General features: G+C 43.7%; 2 protein-coding genes across 2 annotated transcripts; both read left to right on the top strand.

The window, feature by feature from the left end:
- Positions 1 to 577: 577 nt before the first annotated feature.
- On the top strand, positions 578 to 11779 carry hmgcra (3-hydroxy-3-methylglutaryl-CoA reductase a). The gene is made up of 20 exons (XM_079342834.1): positions 578 to 742; positions 1875 to 2051; positions 2613 to 2724; positions 2823 to 2910; positions 2988 to 3072; positions 3160 to 3265; positions 4077 to 4183; positions 4259 to 4378; positions 4483 to 4643; positions 4776 to 5026; positions 5638 to 5801; positions 6455 to 6649; positions 6750 to 6908; positions 7305 to 7462; positions 7548 to 7653; positions 8163 to 8333; positions 8500 to 8640; positions 8775 to 8933; positions 9684 to 9838; positions 10817 to 11779. The coding sequence occupies exons 2-20, from the start codon at positions 1887 to 1889 to the stop codon at positions 10869 to 10871; spliced, it is 2658 nt and encodes an 885-aa protein (XP_079198960.1). The 5' UTR covers positions 578 to 742; positions 1875 to 1886; the 3' UTR covers positions 10872 to 11779.
- Positions 11780 to 14554: 2775 nt separating this feature from the next.
- fxn (frataxin) lies at positions 14555 to 21378 on the top strand. The gene is made up of 6 exons (XM_079350575.1): positions 14555 to 14784; positions 14917 to 14964; positions 15219 to 15310; positions 15404 to 15524; positions 19187 to 19284; positions 21012 to 21378. The coding sequence occupies exons 1-6, from the start codon at positions 14683 to 14685 to the stop codon at positions 21148 to 21150; spliced, it is 600 nt and encodes a 199-aa protein (XP_079206701.1). The 5' UTR covers positions 14555 to 14682; the 3' UTR covers positions 21151 to 21378.
- Positions 21379 to 22015: the final 637 nt, after the last annotated feature.

Below are 22015 nucleotides of genomic sequence, written 5' to 3'. Positions count from 1 at the left end.
TCAAGGATAAATAAAGTTGGAATAAATGAATGAATAATAAATAAATGGGATTTTGAAACAGAGATTTGTGGATTGTATAAGTAAGTGCCCCATTTTTCTCTTCCTTGAGTACTACCCCCCCCCCCCCCCCCCCCCCCCCAAAAAAAAGTTTGTCCTTGGCAGATAAGGTAGCCTACAGTTCCTAGTAAAGAACACCAAAGAACAAAGAACACCCTTATTTACTCATATGACCTAACTTGGTAAATCTGACATTTTCAAGAAAAGATGTCACACTGTATTTTCTGATGTTTGATGAAGACCAAAAAACAGAGATAAAATCGTAACGTTTGGTTAAACTGTCAGCGCGCTGCCCTTAAACGGTGTTAAACTATAAACGTTTATTTACCTTTATTATTATTAACATAAAAGTTGTGTCTGGTAGTTGACATTGGAACCTGTCTCTGCTTCCTGATTGGCTCAGCCGACTCTGTCTGTCAGCCCGTGGTGGGATTAGTCGTCTTCGCTCTGACCATGCCCCGCCTCTGCCGTCGCCAAGGAAACGGGGCGTGGATAAAGCGTTCGTGAAGCAGGTGATCGCTGTGATTGGCTGAAGGGTCGGATGATGCAGAAGCGTGCCATCGTTCCATCCGTACTGATGAGCCGCCGAGTGAGACCGGCCGTTTGAGCGCTGCCACACCGGGAGGCTACAACCTGCTCACCGTCACAACTCACCCTCACTAACCATTCTCCGTAACCACCCAAGGTAAGATCATAAGACACGTTCAATACGAGCTAGTTTTCATTAAATCGGTTACTGTAAACGTTCAGGTTCCTTTAAAGATAGACAGTAAGCGTTCAAAGCTGCTCTGCTGACCCGTGCAGGAAGCATCTTTCATCGGATTGACCGGCTCCGACAGAAGAGTCACTTCTTAGAGATAAAGTGATTCTCTCACCGGCATAAAACAGAAACATCCGTTACTGATTGTCTTTTATTTAAAAAAATAAATTAAAAAAATCCTGTATATATCCTTAAAATCCTTCCTATATTTACATTTGCCCATTGTCAGTTTATTATTTCTCCTAGATTAACGAGGGATTTATGGATTATATATATTTTTTACAAGTAACAGTGAATTTATTCTTTTAAAAGCAGAGAAACTCATCACTGCTTCGTGAACTATCAGGGAGCAGACTCAGCTGTGATATACTGTAAATTTAAAATGAGTATATATTTTTTAACCCCGATAAAAAAAAGGCTAATCCGCATTAGATGTTCCAAACAACATCTCTCTTTCTTTGATTTTATTTCTGATCTCGATTGATTTTTTTTAGTTATTAAAATAGTCCATGCACAAAGTTTAATGTAAGGTTTTACATTTTGTTATAGGCCTATGAATACAAATTTCATATTAACATACTTTTGCTATCACAGCATCCTTTTGTTATGTTTCCATGAAATAGCAGATTGTTGAAGTGATGTTTCAATAGTTATAACTTCACAACAATAGAGCATCAGTTTGATCTTACTGACAGTCTCTAGGTTTTTATGAGGGGTAAAGAGATGATTGAACTGAATGATACTGGGTTTGTTTGCATTTTTCATAGGCTAGTTGTTAATCCGTGTGGACAGGGATTACACGGTTGCCCTTTGTGCTTGTTGGTTTATTGTCAGAGCTCCAAACTAAAGTCAGTTAAAACATTTAATAAAAAGTTAATTTATGAGCAAATACGTCGTTTTTACAAAGGGAAGTTATGATGAAGTATTTTTTATGTTAGCTCAAAGTATGAAAGTCTATGACACCACACATCACTTTTATGAAGGTGTTCACTCTCTCTCTCTCTCTCTCTCTCTCTCTCTCTCTCTCTCTCTCTCTCTCTCTGGTGTTATTTGATAGCTCTGCTGCACCATGCTGACTCGCCTGTTCCGCATGCACGGCCTCCTGGTGGCCTCCCACCCCTGGGAGGTGATCGTCAGCACGGTAACGCTCACCATCTGCATGATGTCCATGAACATGTTCACCGGAAACGACCAGATCTGCGGCTGGAACTTTGACTGCCCCAAAACTGAGGAGGTGAGTGAAGGATGTCAGTGTGTTCGTGTGTCCATCACACAACGTCGAGTTGGCCCAGCGACTCAGAGTGAGAGACTCTCAGGAGGACTGTCCTCTTGTTGCTTTTTAAATCATATATCACTCTAAAGATTGTGTGCTTGAACCCAGCCAAACTGTGACCACAGTATTTGTCTTTCAGAAGCACTTATAGAGTGGGAATATTTCTGATAAGAGCCCGGTGTGGACTAAAGTAAAACTCTATAGGTTGACTATACATTGACATCCGAACACAAACCAACCTGCATGACATGAGAAAAGCTGCGCTCATGGATACTATTAAAAGTACCAAACTTTTCTCCTTCAGTCACATTTTTAACCAATGACTGCTGCAAACCAATGAGAGAGCACGGTGGCAAGGTTTCGGTTCCAAAAAGTTGTCAACATATTTGTGCAATATAGACAGGAGTTTGCATGCAATTTTGCATCATCCCCTGAAGACAGAAGACAAAAAAGAAAAACCTGGAATCAGGAGAGCTTATGGACTTTCACCTTTGTACTGATTAGACGTGTGTCTTTTTACAGCAAATCCTGAGCAGTGACATCATCATCCTGACCATCACACGCTGCATCGCCATCGTCTACATTTACTTCCAATTCCAAAACTTAAGACAGCTGGGATCTAAATATATTCTAGGTAAACTGCTGATTAGTGCACTACTGGTTTTTAAGGTGCGTTTATCATTGATCTTTTCATCTCATTGTCTTCATGAGTCGCTCTCTCCTCTCCCGCAGGCATCGCTGGACTCTTCACCATCTTCTCCAGCTTCGTTTTCAGCACTGTGGTCATTCACTTCCTTGACAAAGAGCTCACAGGCCTGAAGTAAGAACAAATCCTCTTTATGTCCTAATCAGTTCTTCTGTTGACGCTCCAGCTGATTGTTGTGTTCTGACCTGCAGCGAGGCTCTGCCTTTCTTCCTGCTCCTCATCGACCTCTCCAAAGCCTGCGCGCTCGCCAAGTTCGCCCTGAGCTCCAGCTCTCAGGTATGAAGACTGACTCATGGTACAACATTTCACATTGAATTCATCCGTTGACCTGGATGGTACAGTAAGTTGACTTTTATTTCCCAGGACGAGGTGAGGGATAACATTGCTCGGGGCATGGCGGTGCTGGGACCCACCTTCACTCTGGACGCTCTGGTGGAGTGTTTGGTGATCGGAGTGGGAACAATGTCAGGTACATGCAGCTATTCACTGTGAGATTCACTTCCTGAATAACACCTGAGGTTTTCATCATGAGAGGTTTATTATCAGTGTTTTATCTTATTCACTGAGCTCAAGTATGTCTGAGGGCGAGCTAGTTCAAATAGAAAATGTTTAAGGAGGTTGCTGAAATTTGGGAGTGAGGCAATATTTTTAAAAAGAGGGAAAAAAAGCCCCGACAAATAATGTAAGATAAGAAAATCCTTTATGGATCCCCAGTGGGGAAATTCAAGTGATTCACATTCACATCCAACTTAAAAAAAAAAAGTCTCTGGAAGAGATTCAAACAAGTGAGCAGGAGGCGGGGCCTCTCACGTTAGAGAAAACATCTGTTGCCAAAGTCTGCGATCATGAAGTTTCTACAGTACGACACATACCAAACACTACTCACCATCGAGTGACATTCAGTGTTTTTAGAATAATGGGGAAGTAAATGTCACTTCAACTAAACTTCAAAATAACAACTAAAATTGTTATTTTCTGCGTACGCTGATCTTGAGAAATGTTAAAAGGGCTCGCCAGATAAAAGCAAGCTGTATTTCAGGATCAGCTTTATTGGCCAGGTGTGCTGTACACACCAGGAATGTAACTTTAGTAGACTGTGCTCTCCTTGTACAAACGTATGACATTAAATATCAACAATTAACACAAAAATAAAGAAATTCACCAAGACTAAATGAGATGAGCAAAAAGTTTTTACAGTATTAACGATATTTTAACATTTAGATTTCTTCAGTCGTCGACAGTGGAAGTGAATCCTGATGATCTGAATCGGTGTGTTTCAGGTGTGCGTCAGCTGGAAATCATGTGCTGCTTCGGCTGCATGTCTGTGCTGGCCAACTACTTTGTGTTCATGACGTTCTTCCCCGCGTGTGTCTCCCTGGTGCTGGAGGTAAGAGTGTTTTATATATGTGCAGTATGTGTATGTGTGTGTATCAGGTTGATCATGGTGTGTTTGCTCCTGCAGCTGTCCCGTGAGAGTCAGGAGGGCCATCCTATCTGGCAGCTGAGTCACTTCTCCAGAGTGATGGAGGAGGAGGAGGACAACAAACCCAACCCCGTGACGCAGAGAGTGAAGATGATCATGGTACCTCCTCTCTGTCTTTTTTTTTTTTTTGAACATTCGAGTGGGACTTCTCCCTCCTTCACCCCTGAGTGTGACTCACCCTCTCTGCTCCTCTCCTCCTGCAGTCTCTTGGTCTGGTGATGGTTCACGCTCACAGCCGTTGGATCGCCGAGCCGCTCTCCATCAACACCACAGTGGACACCCTGCAGGTGGGCATGCAGCTGGACAACCTCTCCCCCAGGAGGATCGAGCCTGATACACCGCTGTGGCACTTTTACCTGACCAGGTGAGGTTATGGCTTGTCTCTTTGCTGTTGCCTAAGTTTGATCAAGTCCTGAGGATTTAATAGAGGGAGAGAGAGAGTGCAGTGAAACAAAACAAAAGGGTCCAATCCGACTTGTGGCTCCTTTCCCTGCAGGATGTGGACCATGGACGTGGAGCAGGTGATCTGTCTGCTGTTGGCTCTGATGCTGGCCATCAAGTACATCTTCTTTGAGCAGGTGGAGATGGAGTCCACTCTGTCACTGAAGAACCCCATCATGTCCGCCACCGCCCTCGCCCCACGACGGCCTGTTGACGCCTGCTGCAGGAAGGAAACACCTGCGCTGAAACCTTCGGCCCCTGTCCAGCGTTTCCCCGCCCCCACGCCTGCAAATAAGACAGAGAGAGGTGAGAGGGAGTTATGAGCCACGTGTCAAAAGTGCTAAAGCTTGCCACAGTGTGCAGGTGTTTCAGGTGTTGGTTATCAAAAAAAAAAGTCAAAAGAAATCAGCCCATATTGGATTCCAACATTTGAGATACTTAATGTTCCTTTCCCAACGATTTAAAATATTCAGTAATAAATGATCGATATTGTTGATAAAGGTACCAACTCTGTAAACAAAGTACAGATCATCTGTCCTTTTTTACCCTAAAGTTGCAGAGACTTTAAAGAGACAGCAGCAGTACTGACATTTGTCTGTCTTCCTTTTGCTGCCTCATAAAGGTGCAAAAGTTGTGTCTCTTACAAATAGACGAGGTAGAGGAGCTGACAGTGTCGAAATTCTGCACATACATTGGTGAAGTTTTCTGCAGTATAGACAGTGTGCATGAGTTTGTTTGCAGTTTCCAATCAATAAAAATATGAAATGACCAAATATTGGTCATTGCCCCGGATTTCTATTTTTTAGTTGCTGTGTGACTGAGACAGGTCCCATCAGAAGTTTAACATTCTGGTAACATTCATCCCAAGGTGAGGCACATGTTGAGCTCTGGTGTCTGACTCCACCTTCTCTCTGTAGATGAGGTGATCCGGCCCCTGTCTGCTCCTCCGGCTGATCCTCAGGTGAAGAGCGTCTTCGTCGTGGGGGAGGAACCGGAGCTGAAGTCTGAGAGCGAGCAGCCGAGCATCAACACAAAGCCCCGAGACCTCGACGAATGCGTGTCCATCCTAAACAACCCCGAGGTAACGCAATCGAAATCCTGCCACTCATACCGCTGATAACCCCCTGACCCAGGCGGCTGAACCATTACATCACCTCGGCCCACTTCCTGCCGCCATATCCCACCAATAAGACGCCGTGTGGTTGAACTCGCCTTTAATGAGCTTAGTCCCTCTATTATCTCTGTGAGGATGAAGCAATTAGACCGTGACGACAGTAGAAAAGACACTTGAAGTGATTCCTCGCTGTGCTCTGTGTGTGACCTCACATCAACCCGCTCTGCTCCGCACAGTCTCTAAACTCTTCACGTTTTATCCCATGTTGAATTTCTCTGTCTGACGGAGCACTTTAACATATTTATTACTAAGGCGTGAGGGGGAAATATTCCTGTTAATTTTGACCTGTAGACATTATGCAAAGCAGACGTTAATCTGTCTTACTCTTAAGTAAATGCGTCTTAGACAAATAAGTTTAAGGAGCATAAGTGTAAATGCTCGTGGCAGCCCGGCATCCCTTTAACTCTGCAGCCAGGACAAAGAAAACAGCAGAGGTGAATGAAACAGGCTCTCCTCCTGGTGTCTCCACTTGTTTCTCTCCTTGCTCACACTGCTCTGCAGCACAGTGGGGGATAGCAAGAGATGATATTTAGTCCCTTTTTTTTGTGCGTCTGTCGCAGCTTGGTCCTCGTTTCCTGAGCGACGCTGAGGTGATGCTGCTGGTGAACTCCAAACACATCCCCTCCTACAAACTGGAGTCCATGATGGAGCGGCCGGAGAGGGGCGTGGCCATCCGCAGACAGATGATATCCGCCAAACTCCCGTCCCCCTCTGCTCTGACCTCACTGCCGTACACGGACTACGACTACTCCAAGGTATACACGCACACACACACGCATGCACTGACACACACACACACACACACACACACACACACACATGGTTACAGGTTTGATCAATACTTCTGTTTTCCAGGTTATTGGCACCTGCTGTGAGAATGTGATTGGCTACATGCCCGTACCTGTGGGCGTGGCTGGGCCGCTGCATCTGGATGGCAAGCAATTCCAGGTTCCCATGGCAACCACCGAGGGATGCTTGGTCGCTAGCACAAACCGCGGCTGTCGAGCCATTGCTGTGAGTGTCAGGTGTTGTTTTCTGAAGATGCTGATCAGGTTTACAGGAAAAAGATAGATTTATTTTTTTTACATTCATTTATCAGCTTTAAAACCTCCAGTGTCTTATTTCAACTAGAGAAACTTCATCATTTTTACTTTAATGGTGCATTGTTTGGGTTTGTTAGAAAGGTCTGCACATGTAGTTATTGGCTATAGATTTGATGAACGTCTCATTTGCAGATTTTGAAGTGGCAGTGTTATATTGTTGAGTCTGCTGATAGAAATGTTTTGAGGACTTTTCAGCCGGTTTCAAACTCCTTAAAGAATTACAATATAAAAAAAGCTATTTGAATGATTTAGAATCTTTAATGGTAACGTATAGACTTAATGTGTCTTTATTGCCTTCGTACTGCAGCTGGGGGGCGGAGCCAGTAGTCGGATCCTGGCCGACAGCATGACTCGAGGCCCTGTTGTGCGGCTGCCATCCGCTTGTCAGGCAGCGGAGGTCAAAGCCTGGCTGGAGAGCACAGACGGGTTCCAAGCCATCAAAGCTGCCTTCGACAACACCAGCAGGTAAAAACACGACACCTGACGAACACGGAGAAAAACATAACGGTCATGGTACATTTGTGTGAGAGCGTGTGTTTGATGTTTGCAGGTTCGCACGGCTCCAGAAGCTGCTGGTTGGTCTGGCAGGAAGACAACTCTACATCCGCTTCCACTCCAAGACTGGAGATGCAATGGGCATGAACATGATCTCCAAGGTATCTGAATGTGTGTCTGCATGTGTGCATTTTAACAAGTCCTCGAAATACCCAGGGTCTTATTCACAGAACAATGTGCTACTGCTCTTTATTAATGCCAAAGTCCCAATACTGTACAAATATGACATCAATAAGAAAAACATTTCTGAGACTCGACAAATCTTATTCAAATCTGTTTTTTTAAAAAAAATCTGTAATTCTAAATTGTGACACCCCCAAGAAGAATTCAAGGAAATATAGGTATTGATAAATGTTTTTGATCGTACTGTAGCACAGCAGATGAAGCTTTAGTTGTTCAGACCAGAAAACAAATGAATGCAATAAATCACTGCAAAAGTGCACAGTCATGCTGGGCGATGCACTTGCACACATTAGTGACAACAGTAGGACAGCGTGCATAAAAGCCTTTCATTGTTTAGACACGTCGAAGGCTACGTGCGGTGCCGACACATCCAGTCTTATTCCAGTTTTATCTCAGGTGTGATAATGAAGGTGTTGTCCCTCCTCAGGGCACAGAGCAGGCTCTCAGCAGGCTGCAGCAGCACTTCCCTGAGCTGCAGGTCGTGGCCATCAGCGGAAACTTCTGCACTGACAAGAAACCAGCCGCCATCAACTGGATCGAAGGACGAGGGAAGTCTGCAGTCTGTGAGGCCACCATCCCAGCTAAAGTGGTCAGAGAGGTAGGAGAGCAGCTGTTGGTTTTTTCTTTTTTTCAAACTTAATATGATCAGCACTAAAAAGTCAGTCATTAAAAAGCTGCAAAGGAAGATCCAGATTCCATCCAAATGTGTAGGTGAAATCCTGCTTTTTAGCCTTTGTATAATGAAACTAATGTTGTTGCTGCAGGTGTTGAAGACATCGACCGCTGCTCTGGTGGAGGTGAACATCAGTAAGAACCTGGTGGGTTCGGCCATGGCAGGAAGCATCGGAGGAAACAACGCCCACGCTGCCAATCTTGTGGCTGCTATTTACATCGCCTGTGGACAGGTATGGAAGTGTTTGAATGAGATCCATCATGCTCTTGTTGTCATGCGTTTCCTGTGTTAATGTATGTGTGTTTATGTGTGTGTGTGTGTGTGTGTGTGTGTGTGTGTGTGTGTGTGTGTGTGTGTGTGGTCCAGGACCCAGCTCAGTCTGTAGGGAGCAGTAACTGCATCACCCTGATGGAGCAGTCTGGACCCACGGGAGAGGACCTCTACATCAGCTGCACCATGCCCTCCATCGAGCTGGGAACTGTGGGAGGGGGCACCAACCTGCCCCCCCAACAAGCCTGTCTGCAGGTACACACACACACACACAGACACACACGCTCACACATTTCAGGCAACTGCTGGTATGTGTGGAATAACACAGTTATATTAGAATATGTCAAATATACCAGTATGCTGTGTTCTAACCAAAGCACACTTTTACCCGCTGTTATAAATTTAAAGGCTGAACTTATTTGTGCAACAAAAGTCAAAGTGCATTGGAGGGAAACATTACCATGAGGCTGTGTTGTAGTCCAAACTCCATAAAGGAAACAGGCATCTTAAAAGCTGTCTGCTTGTCTTGCAGACAGACCTGATTAATCATTTAGACTTTTTTTGAAATCTCACCATGATGTGGTTATGTGAGAATCCTGTCCGCCTCTTTATTGTCGTTAAGTCCCTGTCAACTCTGCCTCATAGTGCTGCAGTAAGACACATTTCAGGACGACTGTGGTGGGATTGTCAGATACATATAAACTGTCACTCAGTGGAGACAGACTGACTGGAGCTCCAGAGCTGAGACTGGACGCTTGGTATTAAAAGTGGGACCTGGTCAGCCTGAAGTAGCTGGAGGCAGCAGGAACGTTAATCCAGACAGAGTTCATGGGGGAGGAGGGAGATTAACCCGGCTGAGGGAGGTGATGATATGAACACGGACAGAAGGGAGTTTTGAAACGTATCGGGGAGGTTAGATACTCACAGGTTGTGTTCAACCAATCACAATAAAACTGGCCTCTGTATTAAAGTGTGTGCGTCTTTGTTGTATCTGTGTGTGTGCAGATGCTGGGTGTGCAGGGAGCCAGTCAAGAGTGTCCGGGTGAAAACGCCCGGCAGCTGGCCCGGGTCGTCTGCGGCACGGTTCTGGCCGGAGAGCTCTCACTGATGGCTGCTCTGGCTGCTGGACACTTGGTCAAGAGTCACATGACACATAACAGGTAAGAACAAGAGACCTGAATTCATACACACACACACACACACACACACACACACACACACACACACACACAAGCACAAGACTCATAATTTAAGAAACAAGAGAGTCATTAAAAGCACCATCTCAACCAATCAGAACGTTTCATGAAGGGGTTGTATCTGCATGATTCCTGCAGGTTTGGTGAGTGCATTAAAAGTTAGTCACTAAAAAATGTAATTAAGTGTTATAAAATATTTTATATTCACCTTATATATGTATACAGACAGTTCATCAAAAGTCAGCGATCTAAACATTTTCTTAAAACATCCCCCTGCACCATGTAACCAAACAGAGCTGTGGACTAAATACTGAACGTGGGACTTTATTCTTAGTTTAATTTAATTTCTCATGACTTCTTCACTCGCACGCCTTATGAGTTTAGACATCTGCTCCTGAAGTCTTCCTGAGTCTTCTTTGTAAAGTTTCCCTCACAGTGAGAAGTTTTCTCTGTAGGACAGGACGAGTCTCAGAAGGAGGACGTGATATTCAAAATAGAAGATGAAGCCACAGAGTCCACAAATATGCTTCTTTTTTTTGCCTTTATACTGGTGCTACATGTAATTGTCATGTAAAAACATGTAAAAAAAAGTGTGGGATAAGTTTTGATATAAATGTGCCCATTTTTTATTCACAAGTCCCTCCAATTTTCAGCAAATATTCACGAGTTTTGTGCATGTGTGAAAGCACCATATAGTACACTTTGAACACATTCTCGAGCTGGAGGAGAAAGTCTAAAATCTAAACAGATCTTTACCGTCCTCAGGTCAGATCCTGACACTGAAGGAGATGTGAAGCACACTGCGTCTGTCTGGTTTAATGTTTATTTTAACAGGAACAATGTCATAGTCATTCAACAGTTTATGCACCGCTAATGCATTATATAGTTTACTTTTTATAGATTCATGCAGTTTGACTCTCATCTCTGTTAATGTGTGTGCAGATCCAAGACGAACCTGCAGGAGACTCCGGGTAGCTGCACCACAAAAGCGTCCTGAGAGCCTGAGAGCAGCTCAGCATCACAGGAGGACATATCAATCATGATGAAGACAGAACGCTGACGTCTTCCAAGTGCTTTCAAAGAGTGCGTCTCCGGACCAATCTGTGTGCTGGAAATCAAAAGGATCCACACGAGCCAATCAGACTTTTGCATGGGACTTATTTCATTCCTTTTTCTTCCTTACAGAGCAGCTACTTTTATTTTCACATTGAATATGCTTTCTGCACAGTGTGGGTTCAGATGAAACACTTCTGCTCTCCTTGTTGCCAAATGAAGCTCTTAGGACTAAAGTGAGGATGTCTGAATGTGTGTGCCTGTAAATGATAGGGACATTAATGCTGCCTAAAACTGAGTCTGCGTCTTCTGATTATCAGTTTGTTTTGTTGGTTGGGCTTTTAGAAAGCAGCCTCACAGCTCCGGTCCCGGTTCAACCACAGAATGAAAGGAATGACTCACTTTAAGAATGAGTCAATAAATATGATTATTTGGATCCACGAGGCACTTTAAAGAAGACTAGAGAATAAAAAACAGATATTCAGGCTGCACTGCTGATAGGACTATGCAACAAATCGTGAACCATTCATGTGATTAAACTGATGACTCTATGATGATCAAGCGTACTTAAACTGCTCAGCCGACCTCTGCACTGTTTTCACACTAAAGGAAATACCTTTTATAGCCCGTTTACTGCAGAAACATGAATGTTATACTTTCACTGTGTGCTGATGCAGATGTTCTAATTCAACCTGCAGGATCCTGCACTGCTGATGCTTCAGATATAAAGTCATGTTTTTACAGACGTGGTGTGGGCAAAATGTATTCAGTCACAATAAGTCTGTTTTTTGTCAGCAGATGGAAAATATTTTGGATATATTTTGTAATAAACACAAAAGAACTTTACAATGACAGATGGTCCTGTTTTCATTGACGCTCTGAGTTTTCACATGTTTGAGTTTGTGGTTTATTACTGATGAATGCATCTATAAATGGAGACGTTAATAGTTGCAGGGTGTGCCCTCCCTTTTGCATGATGTGCAATAAACACACCTTGAGTCTCTCCCAAATTGAAAACAACTTTTGCAGAAACTGGTGGGGTCTTTGACTTTGGTTTGAACATTATATAAATGATTTAGTCACCGAACAATTCATTGAATTTCTTGAGTTCAGAATTTAGAAAAAGTGGATTTGTGTGAGCATAATAATCCCTCTTATTAACTATACGTTGATCCCCACTGTAAGATATGAAAGGAAACACGAGTATGTAATAGATCATTTGAAAGGATATCAAATATAACTTATCTCTACATGTATTAAGAATTGCTTAGATAAAATGTCAAAAGTTAAATTCTGCATCTGTAAGGAGAACATTACAGTAAATGTCTGACACGTGAAAAGTTTAGAGAAAGCCCACCCTTTATACATAACCATTGTCATTCATGTAAAACAACTTGTAGCTATTAGAAGTTTATGAAGGGGAAACTCTGGAGTGAATGCTCTAGAAGAAAGTCACACAGACTCATTTGTACCTTCGTTTAGTGTAACAGGACATTAAAACAGCGATAAAGGTGTTTAAAATGATCCGAAATGCTACTCCTTATGAAACAGTATCCACTCAGCATACGAAATAACAACTATATGTTGCCATCCCTCGTCATATAATTGAACACAGGGACGCTGATCAGTGTGATCGATGAGTGATCGACAGGTGCAGTAACTCGTGTGCGTTGGAGAAAGTGTCTCGTCTAACGAGATGAGCCGGCTTAAACTTTCTCCTCCTCTCATCTCCTCACAGAGTCTCAGTCAGAAATCCTCCACTGATCTGTCACAGCTCGGCCTCGCCAGAGCAGCTGTGGGCCAATCAGACGCCGGCCCAACTCATCTCACCAGCTGTGAGGCGTCTGATTGGCTGAGGGCTGCAGGACCTCTGCAGCACACAGTCATGAATAATGTCAGCTGCTTTATTAGCGAGAACGTTAATTCACAGAATGGTAAACACACACACACACACACACACACACACACACACACACACACACCTACACACACACACACACACACACACACACACCTACACACACACACACACCTACACACACACACACACACACACACACACACACACCTACACACACACACACACACACACACACACACACACCTACACACACACACCTACACACACACACACACACACACACACACACCTACACACACACACGAAATTTGAATTTCAGATTTGAGTTCACACAAATATTTTACCTTCATAAAATCAATCAATGAGCACTATTTTTTAATTAACGGATTAATTAGTTGATTACATAGATGCAGACAGCATTTCCTTATTATTGTGTTTCTGTTTTTGTTTTGTTTTGTTTATTGTGGCGAATAAACAAAAACAAAGAATAAACAAAAACAACAAAAATGTTGTACTTTGTAGAAGTATTCCCTTTATTGTTCAGCACCAAAACACGAAGACATGTTTTTATGTAAAATCTGCTGAATAATAAGCACAAGAGAGTTCACTTTGTGATGACTTAGAATTGCACACAAAACGTGTCATTTAAAAAGTAGGCCTCATGAGAAAACAGCAGGTTATTTTGATAAAGACTTGGAAATGTATCCTCAAATATATTGGGTTATATGTGGGGCAGGCAGAATGCTGATTAAATGCTGACAGGCAGGGGACAAGATTCAGGGAGAAGGTATACAGGAACAGGATTAAGGTGCAAAAAAAAGGTTCAATGGAGGCTCAACAGTAACATGGGGACAGCCAGGTAAGTAGGTGGTGATGCAATGAAACAGTGAGGCTGGTTGAACAGGTGAAGTAAAGGAAGAGGAGTCTGAGGACATCTGGTGGAGAAAAGGACAATAGCAGAAGACAAGGACATAAGTCATATCTTAAAAAAACAAAAACCTTCCAGCTGTGTTATCCCTCTAAAGTACAAACAACTACAACTCTTGATCAGCTTTGATTATTTTAAATGTACCATAAAAGAATGGAGTTAACAAGTAATAGTGTGAATAAGGCCATAACACTCTTTAATGCTCGTCTCTGATCATCACTGTTTTTATAAATCAAATTGTAGGATTGAAACATCACCATGGTGATTCCAAAGCTTTTTTTTTTTTTTTACACCAATGCTCACATTTGACTTTAATGAAAAGAACAACCTGGACACTGCTCTACTCTACTGTTTTTGGAGCTGCTGTAACACCCGAATTTCCCCCATTGGCGGATCAATAAAGTTTATCCTTACCCTCTTTAACTCTCTCTCTCTCTTTTTGGTACTTTTCATAACTTATTATTTCATTTTTTAAATTTTCTTGTTTGTTATTTTTTACTTTATTTCAATAAATGTGTTTTATTTATTGATCATTACTTGTATTTTGGTTTCCAAAAGCTATTTTTTAAGTCATTTGTAAATGCTAAACAATTTAAAGTAGAAGGAAGAATTTGTGAATTTCGCCGAAACACGTGTTTATTTTAACAGGAACAATGTCATCGTCATTCAACAGTTTATGCACCGCTAATGCATTATGTAGATTACTTTTTATAGGTTCATGCTTTCAGTTTGACTCTCATCTCTGTTAATGTGTGTGCAGATCCAAGAGGAACATGCAGGAGACTCCGGGTAGCTGCCCCACGAAAGCGTCCCGAGAACGCTGAGGTTTGAGACATACCTCACGTCTCCACTAGGCGGCAGTGTGAGTAATGAACATGATGTAGCGGCTGAACAGCGGAAGAAGAAGACGCAGGAGGACCCCGGTGTGGATGAACTTGTGAGGGAGGTAAACACGGACAGTAGACCATGATGTCTTTAAATAAAACTCGTTGTGTATTTCCACACATCTGTCACCTCGCGAACACAAACATGGCGACGGCGCAGAGACCCACGAGCCTCTATCACCAGGTAACGTCATCAAGCTCAGTCTGCACGAGCTTCCTACATGTTACATAGCTAACCTTTGCTCGCTGTTACATTAAGTATCATCAGACAGGATTACTAATGACCACAATAACTGAGTTTTATTTAACATTTCAGCTCAGGAGTCTGTCACACCTGCATCCCGTTTGTCAACCTGCCAACAAAGTAAGTCCTGCCAAACTCCACTCAAAAACATCACACTTTAAGGCTTTCTTTCTTCACATAAAGTGTTTATAAAAGGTAAAATGAGTAAAGAATAGAGCTGTTGAAAAGTAGGGATGAGTTTCAGAGTCAGAAACGTGTTGACAGTAATGCTCCAACATGATGCAAACACAGACCAACAGATAAAAGAAGAAGAACTCCAGAGTCCCTGCTGTTTGATGTGTGACCTCTGTGTGACCTCTGTGTCTGTGTGTCAGTGCTTACAGAGCAGAGACCCTGCTGTGAGCTGGAGGAAGAACATCCACCTGACAGCACCGAGGCTGGACAAACCTGCACCTGTGCAGATAAGGTAACACACAGGGTTGTTGTCCCTCAGCGTCACTACTGCTGAACGGTTAAACTCGTACATTACTTTGTGTGTGTGTGTGTGTGTGTGTGTAAGGGAGGTGTCAGAAGCAGCGTACGAGAAGCTGGCGGAGGAGACGCTGGACGCTCTGGCTGATTTCTTCGAGGACTTGATGGATGAGTCTTTCACCGGCGCAGATTACGACGTCATCTTCTCTGTGAGTCTGTCTGCTCACCGTCAATGTTTCTGACTGTTCGTGTTCTTTTTTTCTTTAATGATATACCAACAGTGAGTTTATCACGACGCACAGCTGAGACGACGCCAACAGATTTGAATGTCACGGTTAAGACACGGGCTTATGATCATAGTTTCACGAGTACACACTGAAGTCTTTAGGAGGAACACGTGACGACACACGTGACAACGATGGTTGCCACGGATCAGTTTAAGAACATGAACACGAAGTAGTCCGTCCATTAATGTGACTTTTTCCCGCTGTAGTTTGTCCTTCTCTGCTTTTTTCTGGGTTTTTTTTACAATAGGTTAAATTATTGCTCACTTTGTTTTAAAGCTAGCTCACACATGGGGGAGGGCTTTAATGATGGAAGGTTGAGTGAATGAATGGTTCTTTTCCCCTTGGATATAATGAATCAGATGTTACACTGCATGTTTCTATCATTCATCATCACTGAGCCTTTCATGAGATTCATTGAGCTGTTTCAAACTTTTAGCTGAACGTCCGTCTGCAGCTGTGTTCATCTCCTGTCTCCAGAGCCGACGCGTTGTTCAGCCCGCTCTGACACTCTTATTGATTTCTTTAACAGCAGGACAAACGCACTCGGCCTTTCAGCCGTCATGTGGGTCTCCCTGGAGTATACGCCACAGCTGTGGCGCCTGTTTGGTGCTAAACTCTGAGACCAATCAAAGAGGAGTTACAGAGACAGACTCAGATGTGAAAGAGGAAGTGAATGACCACAGTGAAGGACCAGAAGGCCCATGAGGCCTGCAGTGTTACCACAGTCGTACAGAGCGCTTCAGTTTGGAGGGGCGGCACACGTCGTGTCATACGTGAGAAGAAGAAAGTGGTTGAGTTTAACTTTGATGGGTCATTACTTCAGGTAGCTTCCGCTGAGCTGAATCTGACAGCATCAGGATGGTGGGAGAGCTCAATGATCCACCGTGCAGTGAGAATGAACACATGCAGAGTGACATCATTTCCTTTTGATCACTGCCCTAAATTCCGACTCTTGTGGGGACTCATATTGTGTTTGTTTTGTGTGTGCACCTTTAGTTCTGAGCTTTATGGCGGAGCGTGAATAAAATGATTGTTGAAGTGAAGACGGACATCGGGCCAGTGTGTAATGATCGCTCGCTCTCTGCTGCTCAGTGACGTGTTCGCTGTCTCTGTGATGGTTCATGGTTCATCCTCACAGATTTGTTTTACAGGATAAAGAAAGCGAATGAGGCTCCGACAGAATGCTAATGTGACAATGTTAGTGAGCTTATCAGCACCTTTATTACCAACCAATCAGCTTCCGACAAAAAAAAAAAAAAAAAAAAGGTTTCTCGATACACACGCCCCAGTGACGTTAGCATTTAGCATAAATAAAACTGTAGTTTAGGATCTGAACTCAATAAATCTTTAAAGTAACCGTTAATGACAGAATAGTGACAGGAAGTGTTGTTTAGATGCTATTTTGAAGAGTGATGTCTGTGTGTGTGTGTGTGTGTGTGTGTGTGTGTGTGTGTGTGTGTGTGTGTGTGTGTGTGTGTGTGTGTGTGTGTGTGTGTGTGTGTGTGTGTGTGTGTGTGTGTGTGTGTGTGTGTGTGTGTGTGTGTGTGTGTGTGTGTGTGTGTGTGTGTGTGTGTGTGTGTGTGTGTGTGTGTGTGTGTGTGTGTGTGTCTGTGTGTTGAGGTTGTCAAATCCTCTTGATGTGTGGATTCAGCGATGCTGTGATTTTACCAGGAGAGTGCGCTGTCTGCTTCATGCTTCTCAGCGTCTCTTCTCTTGTTGTACTGCTGGAGCAATACGACCTCACAGTGTCCTTTTCTATTCAGAAACAAAATATATATTTAAAAATATTATTGTTACATTAGTATCTATACAACCTTAAAAATGGTACAATATTTCTTATTTGAAGAAAATGTACTAAAAGGATTTTTATTTTTGGAGTATTGAAATAAAACAATCACGTTTATTCACAAATGTACTTAAATATGTCTTCAGATGTTTCTTGGAAAAAAAGGAGAGGAATGAATCCATTAAGAACAGCAGCTAAACTCTGCCCACTGTCTAAACTTAGTGCTGTTGTGTTTTAATCCATTTGGTAATTAAGAAGAGCGATGATTCAACGTTGGGTGCCTGGGGCTTCTAGTCGTGCTGCTGAGGTGTCAAACAGGTTTTGATTTTTTTTTTTTTTTTTTTACTAGAATCATGTCGAAGTTTAGAAAGCTGCATTGTGTTTATCAGATCCACGTCACAGTCTCTGTGTCCCCCTCTCCCCTCCTCTCACATCTTCTTACTCGCTGTCAGTGCTCCGTGAGAAGGTGATTAATGGAGCTGTGTGTGTGTGTGTGTGTGTGTGTGTGTGTGTGTGTGTGTGTGTGTGTGTGTGTGTGTGTGTGTGTGTGTGTGTGTGTGTGTGTGTGTGTGTGTGTGTGTGTGTGTGTGTGTGTGTGTGTGTGTGTGTGTGTGTGTGTGTGTGTGTGTGTGTGTGTGTGTGTGTGTGTGTGTGTGTTGTTTATGGCCCCATATGTCACTGCAGACGGTCGAAAAAAGGGGTCAGCTGCCAAGATCAGAACACTGGCCAATCAGTCAGAGCGAGCAGAGACAGCCGCTGTCCAAGCACGATGATTAAAACACACACACACACACACACACACACACACACACACAGCAGTGACCGGGCTGGCTAAGTGAAGTCCAGGCACAATCCTTCACAGCGCAGAGTGTTGCAGAGTAAATCTTTGTGTTTGTTGTTTTCAGACACGAATGTTTGATCCCTGTTACAGAGTCGCTCCGACAAGTTAGCATGCACGACGCCAAACTTCACCACCCGTTCAAATCACGACTCAGTCTTTCACGTCTCTCTTCGATAAACCCAACCTGCCATATCAGCATCAGACAGCATGAGTACGACTTTAATGTGATTATGAACAGTAGCGTCGGCGGCTCAAACGCACGCAGGCTCGGTGTACGTCGGCTCCAGGAAGTGACCTCACTGATGATACCACACATGGTCATGAAGAAAGGTAACACAACAAGTCGTAATGTTTAGATGTTTCAGTGCGTATGGTGACTTTGTTGAAAACGCTTCTTTGTTTCTGGACTAAAAAAACATCAAAGCTTTCATACTTGAAGCGTCCGAGCCGTCCGTGTGTCTCTCAGGAGACTCGGCTCTGTCTGCAGATCCAGCTGCAGATGTTCCTGCCCTTCATAGGAGCCTGTGTGTGTGCCGGGCCGGCTCGTTCGTTCTGATGTCAAAATGTTACACACACACACACACACACACACACACACACACACACACACACACACACACAAAAACAGACGCCATGTGTTCAGATGGGTCTCAGCTGGTCGACTCAGACCTCAGACTGGAGCCTGACACGCCGTCTGCCGTGATTCCTCCCTGATCTGTCTGAGCACACACTCACACACACACACACACACACACACACACACACACACACACACACACACGCCACACACTTCCTGAGTGTAGGTGTGAGGTCATGTGTGGGTCGGGGGGGGGGGGGGGGGGGGTGTATGTTGTTTGATTTATTTAGTTGGACATTTGAAGCTTGTATTGTTTCACGTAACAGTCTGTTGTTGAAAAGCTTTATGAAATGTGTGTGTGTGCGTGTGTGTGTGTGCAGAGCGGTGTGCTGACGGTGAAGCTGGGCGGGGAGCACGGCACCTACGTCATCAACAAACAGACTCCAAACAAACAGATCTGGCTGTCATCGCCCACCAGGTAACCCTGCACTGTCACAGCACACCTGTGAGACTCCAGGTACAGTTCAGCAAACTGACTCTCTTTATACCTGCCGATCACCATGGCAACTGACCCTAAACTCTTATTATTACATCCTGTCTGCTGTAAAGACTTTTATTAAATATGACATGACGATGCCTCACTGGATGTTTTCTGTCTAAAGGATACAGAAGTTCACTTGAATAAATCCACTGAATGAAGTGAGTGATAAATATAAGTCTCCTCTTCGCTGTTCGTTACAGAAGAAGGACGAGGATACAGTGTCTTTATGGTTTCTCCTTCCGTTGTGCCTTTAAACACAGCTGGTTCAAAGTGAAAACACATCAAGTGAAAGGAATTCATTTATTCGTAGTTTTCCACGTCCTCTTCATGAGGAATGTGCTGCTGAATTCATGGGTGAGTCGTCTCATTAGAAATAAAAGAGAAGCACCAACAGTTTAAATCAACATGTTAGTTTACTATTCGGTGGCGTTTTAAACGGCACTGCACGAGACTTTCAGGCTGAGCTGCGTGTGTGAACACAGACGACACCGAATGCTCCCTTTTCACGTGAGCGCGCTCTCGCCTCCAACTTTTTTTATGTTCTGCCGTCGGCCTGCGCGGTGCACAATGCCGCTGTTTTCTGCCGCTTGTGTTTCGGGAACGTGCCGCCAGCGCCCCCTGCGCTCTGCTCCCTTTCAAATACTCTGCCCAGTCTCATTTCTCCTGAGCGCGCTGCAGGCACGCGTCGAGCTCCACAGAAAAGGACGACCCTGACAGGAAGTCAGACGAGTTAAACGCAGAGCGTACGGCCAGTTTTAAAATAGACAACAAGTCATCCTCAGAAAGACAACGCAGCTAGTTGTTTGCACGTCTCTTTATTCCCGCGTGATCTTGTAGTTCTCCTGTGATGTGTGTACAGATCAAGAATGGGATCCAGTGGGGAAGGCCCGTGTGCTGTCCGATGGAGCCTTTGATTTGAATACTCTTTGACTTGAATACATGATGCTACTGCTTATTGATTCCACTCTTTGAAGACATGAGAAGGAAAAACACATACTGCTGGAGATTACATTTTTGGCGTAATCCTGTTTAACCTCAAATCTAAACCGTAATACCCCAACATGACTTGCATAACCTCGAGGTTTACAGATTTTTATGATTAGAAGCGTTTCAAGACACGCCAGGAAATGACATCACAGCAAACAAGAACACGAGTGAAGAGACTGATGAACAGTTTTTATAAGAGAGGCCAGAGAGTTAGGACACACTCACAGCAGGGAGGGCTCCGATACGCGCTCCTCCTTGTTTATGCACAAACACAAACATGGGTACGTGACGTGGAGCCGATGGAAACGTTCCTCTCCACAATCCTTTCAAACAATGGCGGCAGGCCAGCGAAGGACAGGAGAGGGAGGACTGGGCCTTGTGTGAGTGCGCCATTAATAAGACTCATCGAGAAGACCAAGAGTTTACTGCCGAGTTCATAACACGACTCTGAGCCAGTTGAGGGAAAATAACATCTTTTATCTGAGTACAAATTCAGAATAAGAATTTAAAATGTCAACTTTTCACCAATCAAAATGTGCAGTACTCTCCAGGTTGTTCCTGCTGCTCATACCTCAATGAACTTCTGTTTCTTTATATGTACAGTTTTGTATGAGAGCTACTGGAACACCCACATTTCTCCTGTGGGATCTTTTCCCCTTCTGATTCTTCTCTTTCAGTGGGCCGAAGCGTTACGATTGGACGGGTGAGCGTTGGGTTTACGCACATGACGGCGTCAGCCTCCATCAGCTGCTCTCTGCAGAGTTTTCACTCATCTTTCAAAGAAACATGGACTTCTCGGAGCTGCCGTACTCCTGAGAGAAGACACCTGATGAGACGCACAACACTCTCTGTCAGAATCACCTGAGACCACCGTTAGACCATACGAGAGCCAAACACCAATATAACCTATATCACTGTTAGACAGCAGGGGAATATAATGACTGTGAGCTGCTCTGTCTCCTTTATGTTCTCTGTTTAAGTGTTTGACCTTTTGATTTAAAGTAATTATGACATATTCTCATTAAATGTAAAAAAATAAATCAACTCCGTCTCCATAGAAACTCTTCAGCTCCTCTCACCGTCCACACAATCACCATGAGACTTTCTGCACACCAGCTTGTTCCCTTGTTTGTAACATCTGGGAGAGTTTTAACAAACTCTTCAGTGTCACTTTTCTTTTATTCAAATGAGCCCCCAATATTTAAATACTATTGTGGGTAATTAAGCAATAAATGTATAATTAAAATCACAAGGCTGATTTATTCACAAAGTTAATGGGAAAAATTCCATTTCCTCTCTGACACCAACTTTGGAACGTCGGGCTTGAAGCTGTCCGGCCACCGCAATGTCCGCCAGAGAGTGAAGTCAAACTCTCTGTAGGTTGTTGTTCTGAGCTCTGTGTTCACACTGACTGTGCGTTTCTAGAAGAAGCATAATGACAGAGGAGAGTACAGCCTGGAGGAGAACAGACTTTCCAAACTGAGGAGAATATTTTCTTTGTCCTAAAAGACAAATTTAAAACAACCAGATCTAGTCTCTGATACATCATGTGACTTGAAATTGATCACTAATGTGATCGTATGTTTATCATCAATGCTCTCTGTCACAACAGACACTCGCTTGTGAAACAGGAAGGGAGGGGCATGTCCAAACAGAGCGTTTGTTTTGGTCTGAGCCTTTA

The sequence above is a fragment of the Symphodus melops genome (genome assembly GCF_947650265.1).
Source record: "Symphodus melops genome assembly, chromosome: 1".
Taxonomy (NCBI): domain Eukaryota; kingdom Metazoa; phylum Chordata; class Actinopteri; order Labriformes; family Labridae; genus Symphodus; species Symphodus melops.
This window is presented reverse-complemented; position numbering and strand designations above follow the sequence as displayed.

Excerpts from the sequence above, each read along its gene's own strand:
- fxn (XM_079350575.1), top strand. The coding sequence starts at position 14,683 with ATGATGTCTTTAAATAAAACTCGTTGTGTATTTCCACACATCTGTCAC. Across the intron at positions 15,311-15,403 it reads CCTGCACCTGTGCAGATAAG|GGAGGTGTCAGAAGCAGCGT; the intron begins GTAACACACAGG and ends TGTGTGTGTAAG. Across the intron at positions 15,525-19,186 it reads ATTACGACGTCATCTTCTCT|AGCGGTGTGCTGACGGTGAA; the intron begins GTGAGTCTGTCT and ends GTGTGTGTGCAG.
- hmgcra (XM_079342834.1), top strand. The coding sequence starts at position 1,887 with ATGCTGACTCGCCTGTTCCGCATGCACGGCCTCCTGGTGGCCTCCCAC. Across the intron at positions 4,644-4,775 it reads TGGCACTTTTACCTGACCAG|GATGTGGACCATGGACGTGG; the intron begins GTGAGGTTATGG and ends CTTTCCCTGCAG. Across the intron at positions 6,909-7,304 it reads GCGGCTGTCGAGCCATTGCT|CTGGGGGGCGGAGCCAGTAG; the intron begins GTGAGTGTCAGG and ends TTCGTACTGCAG.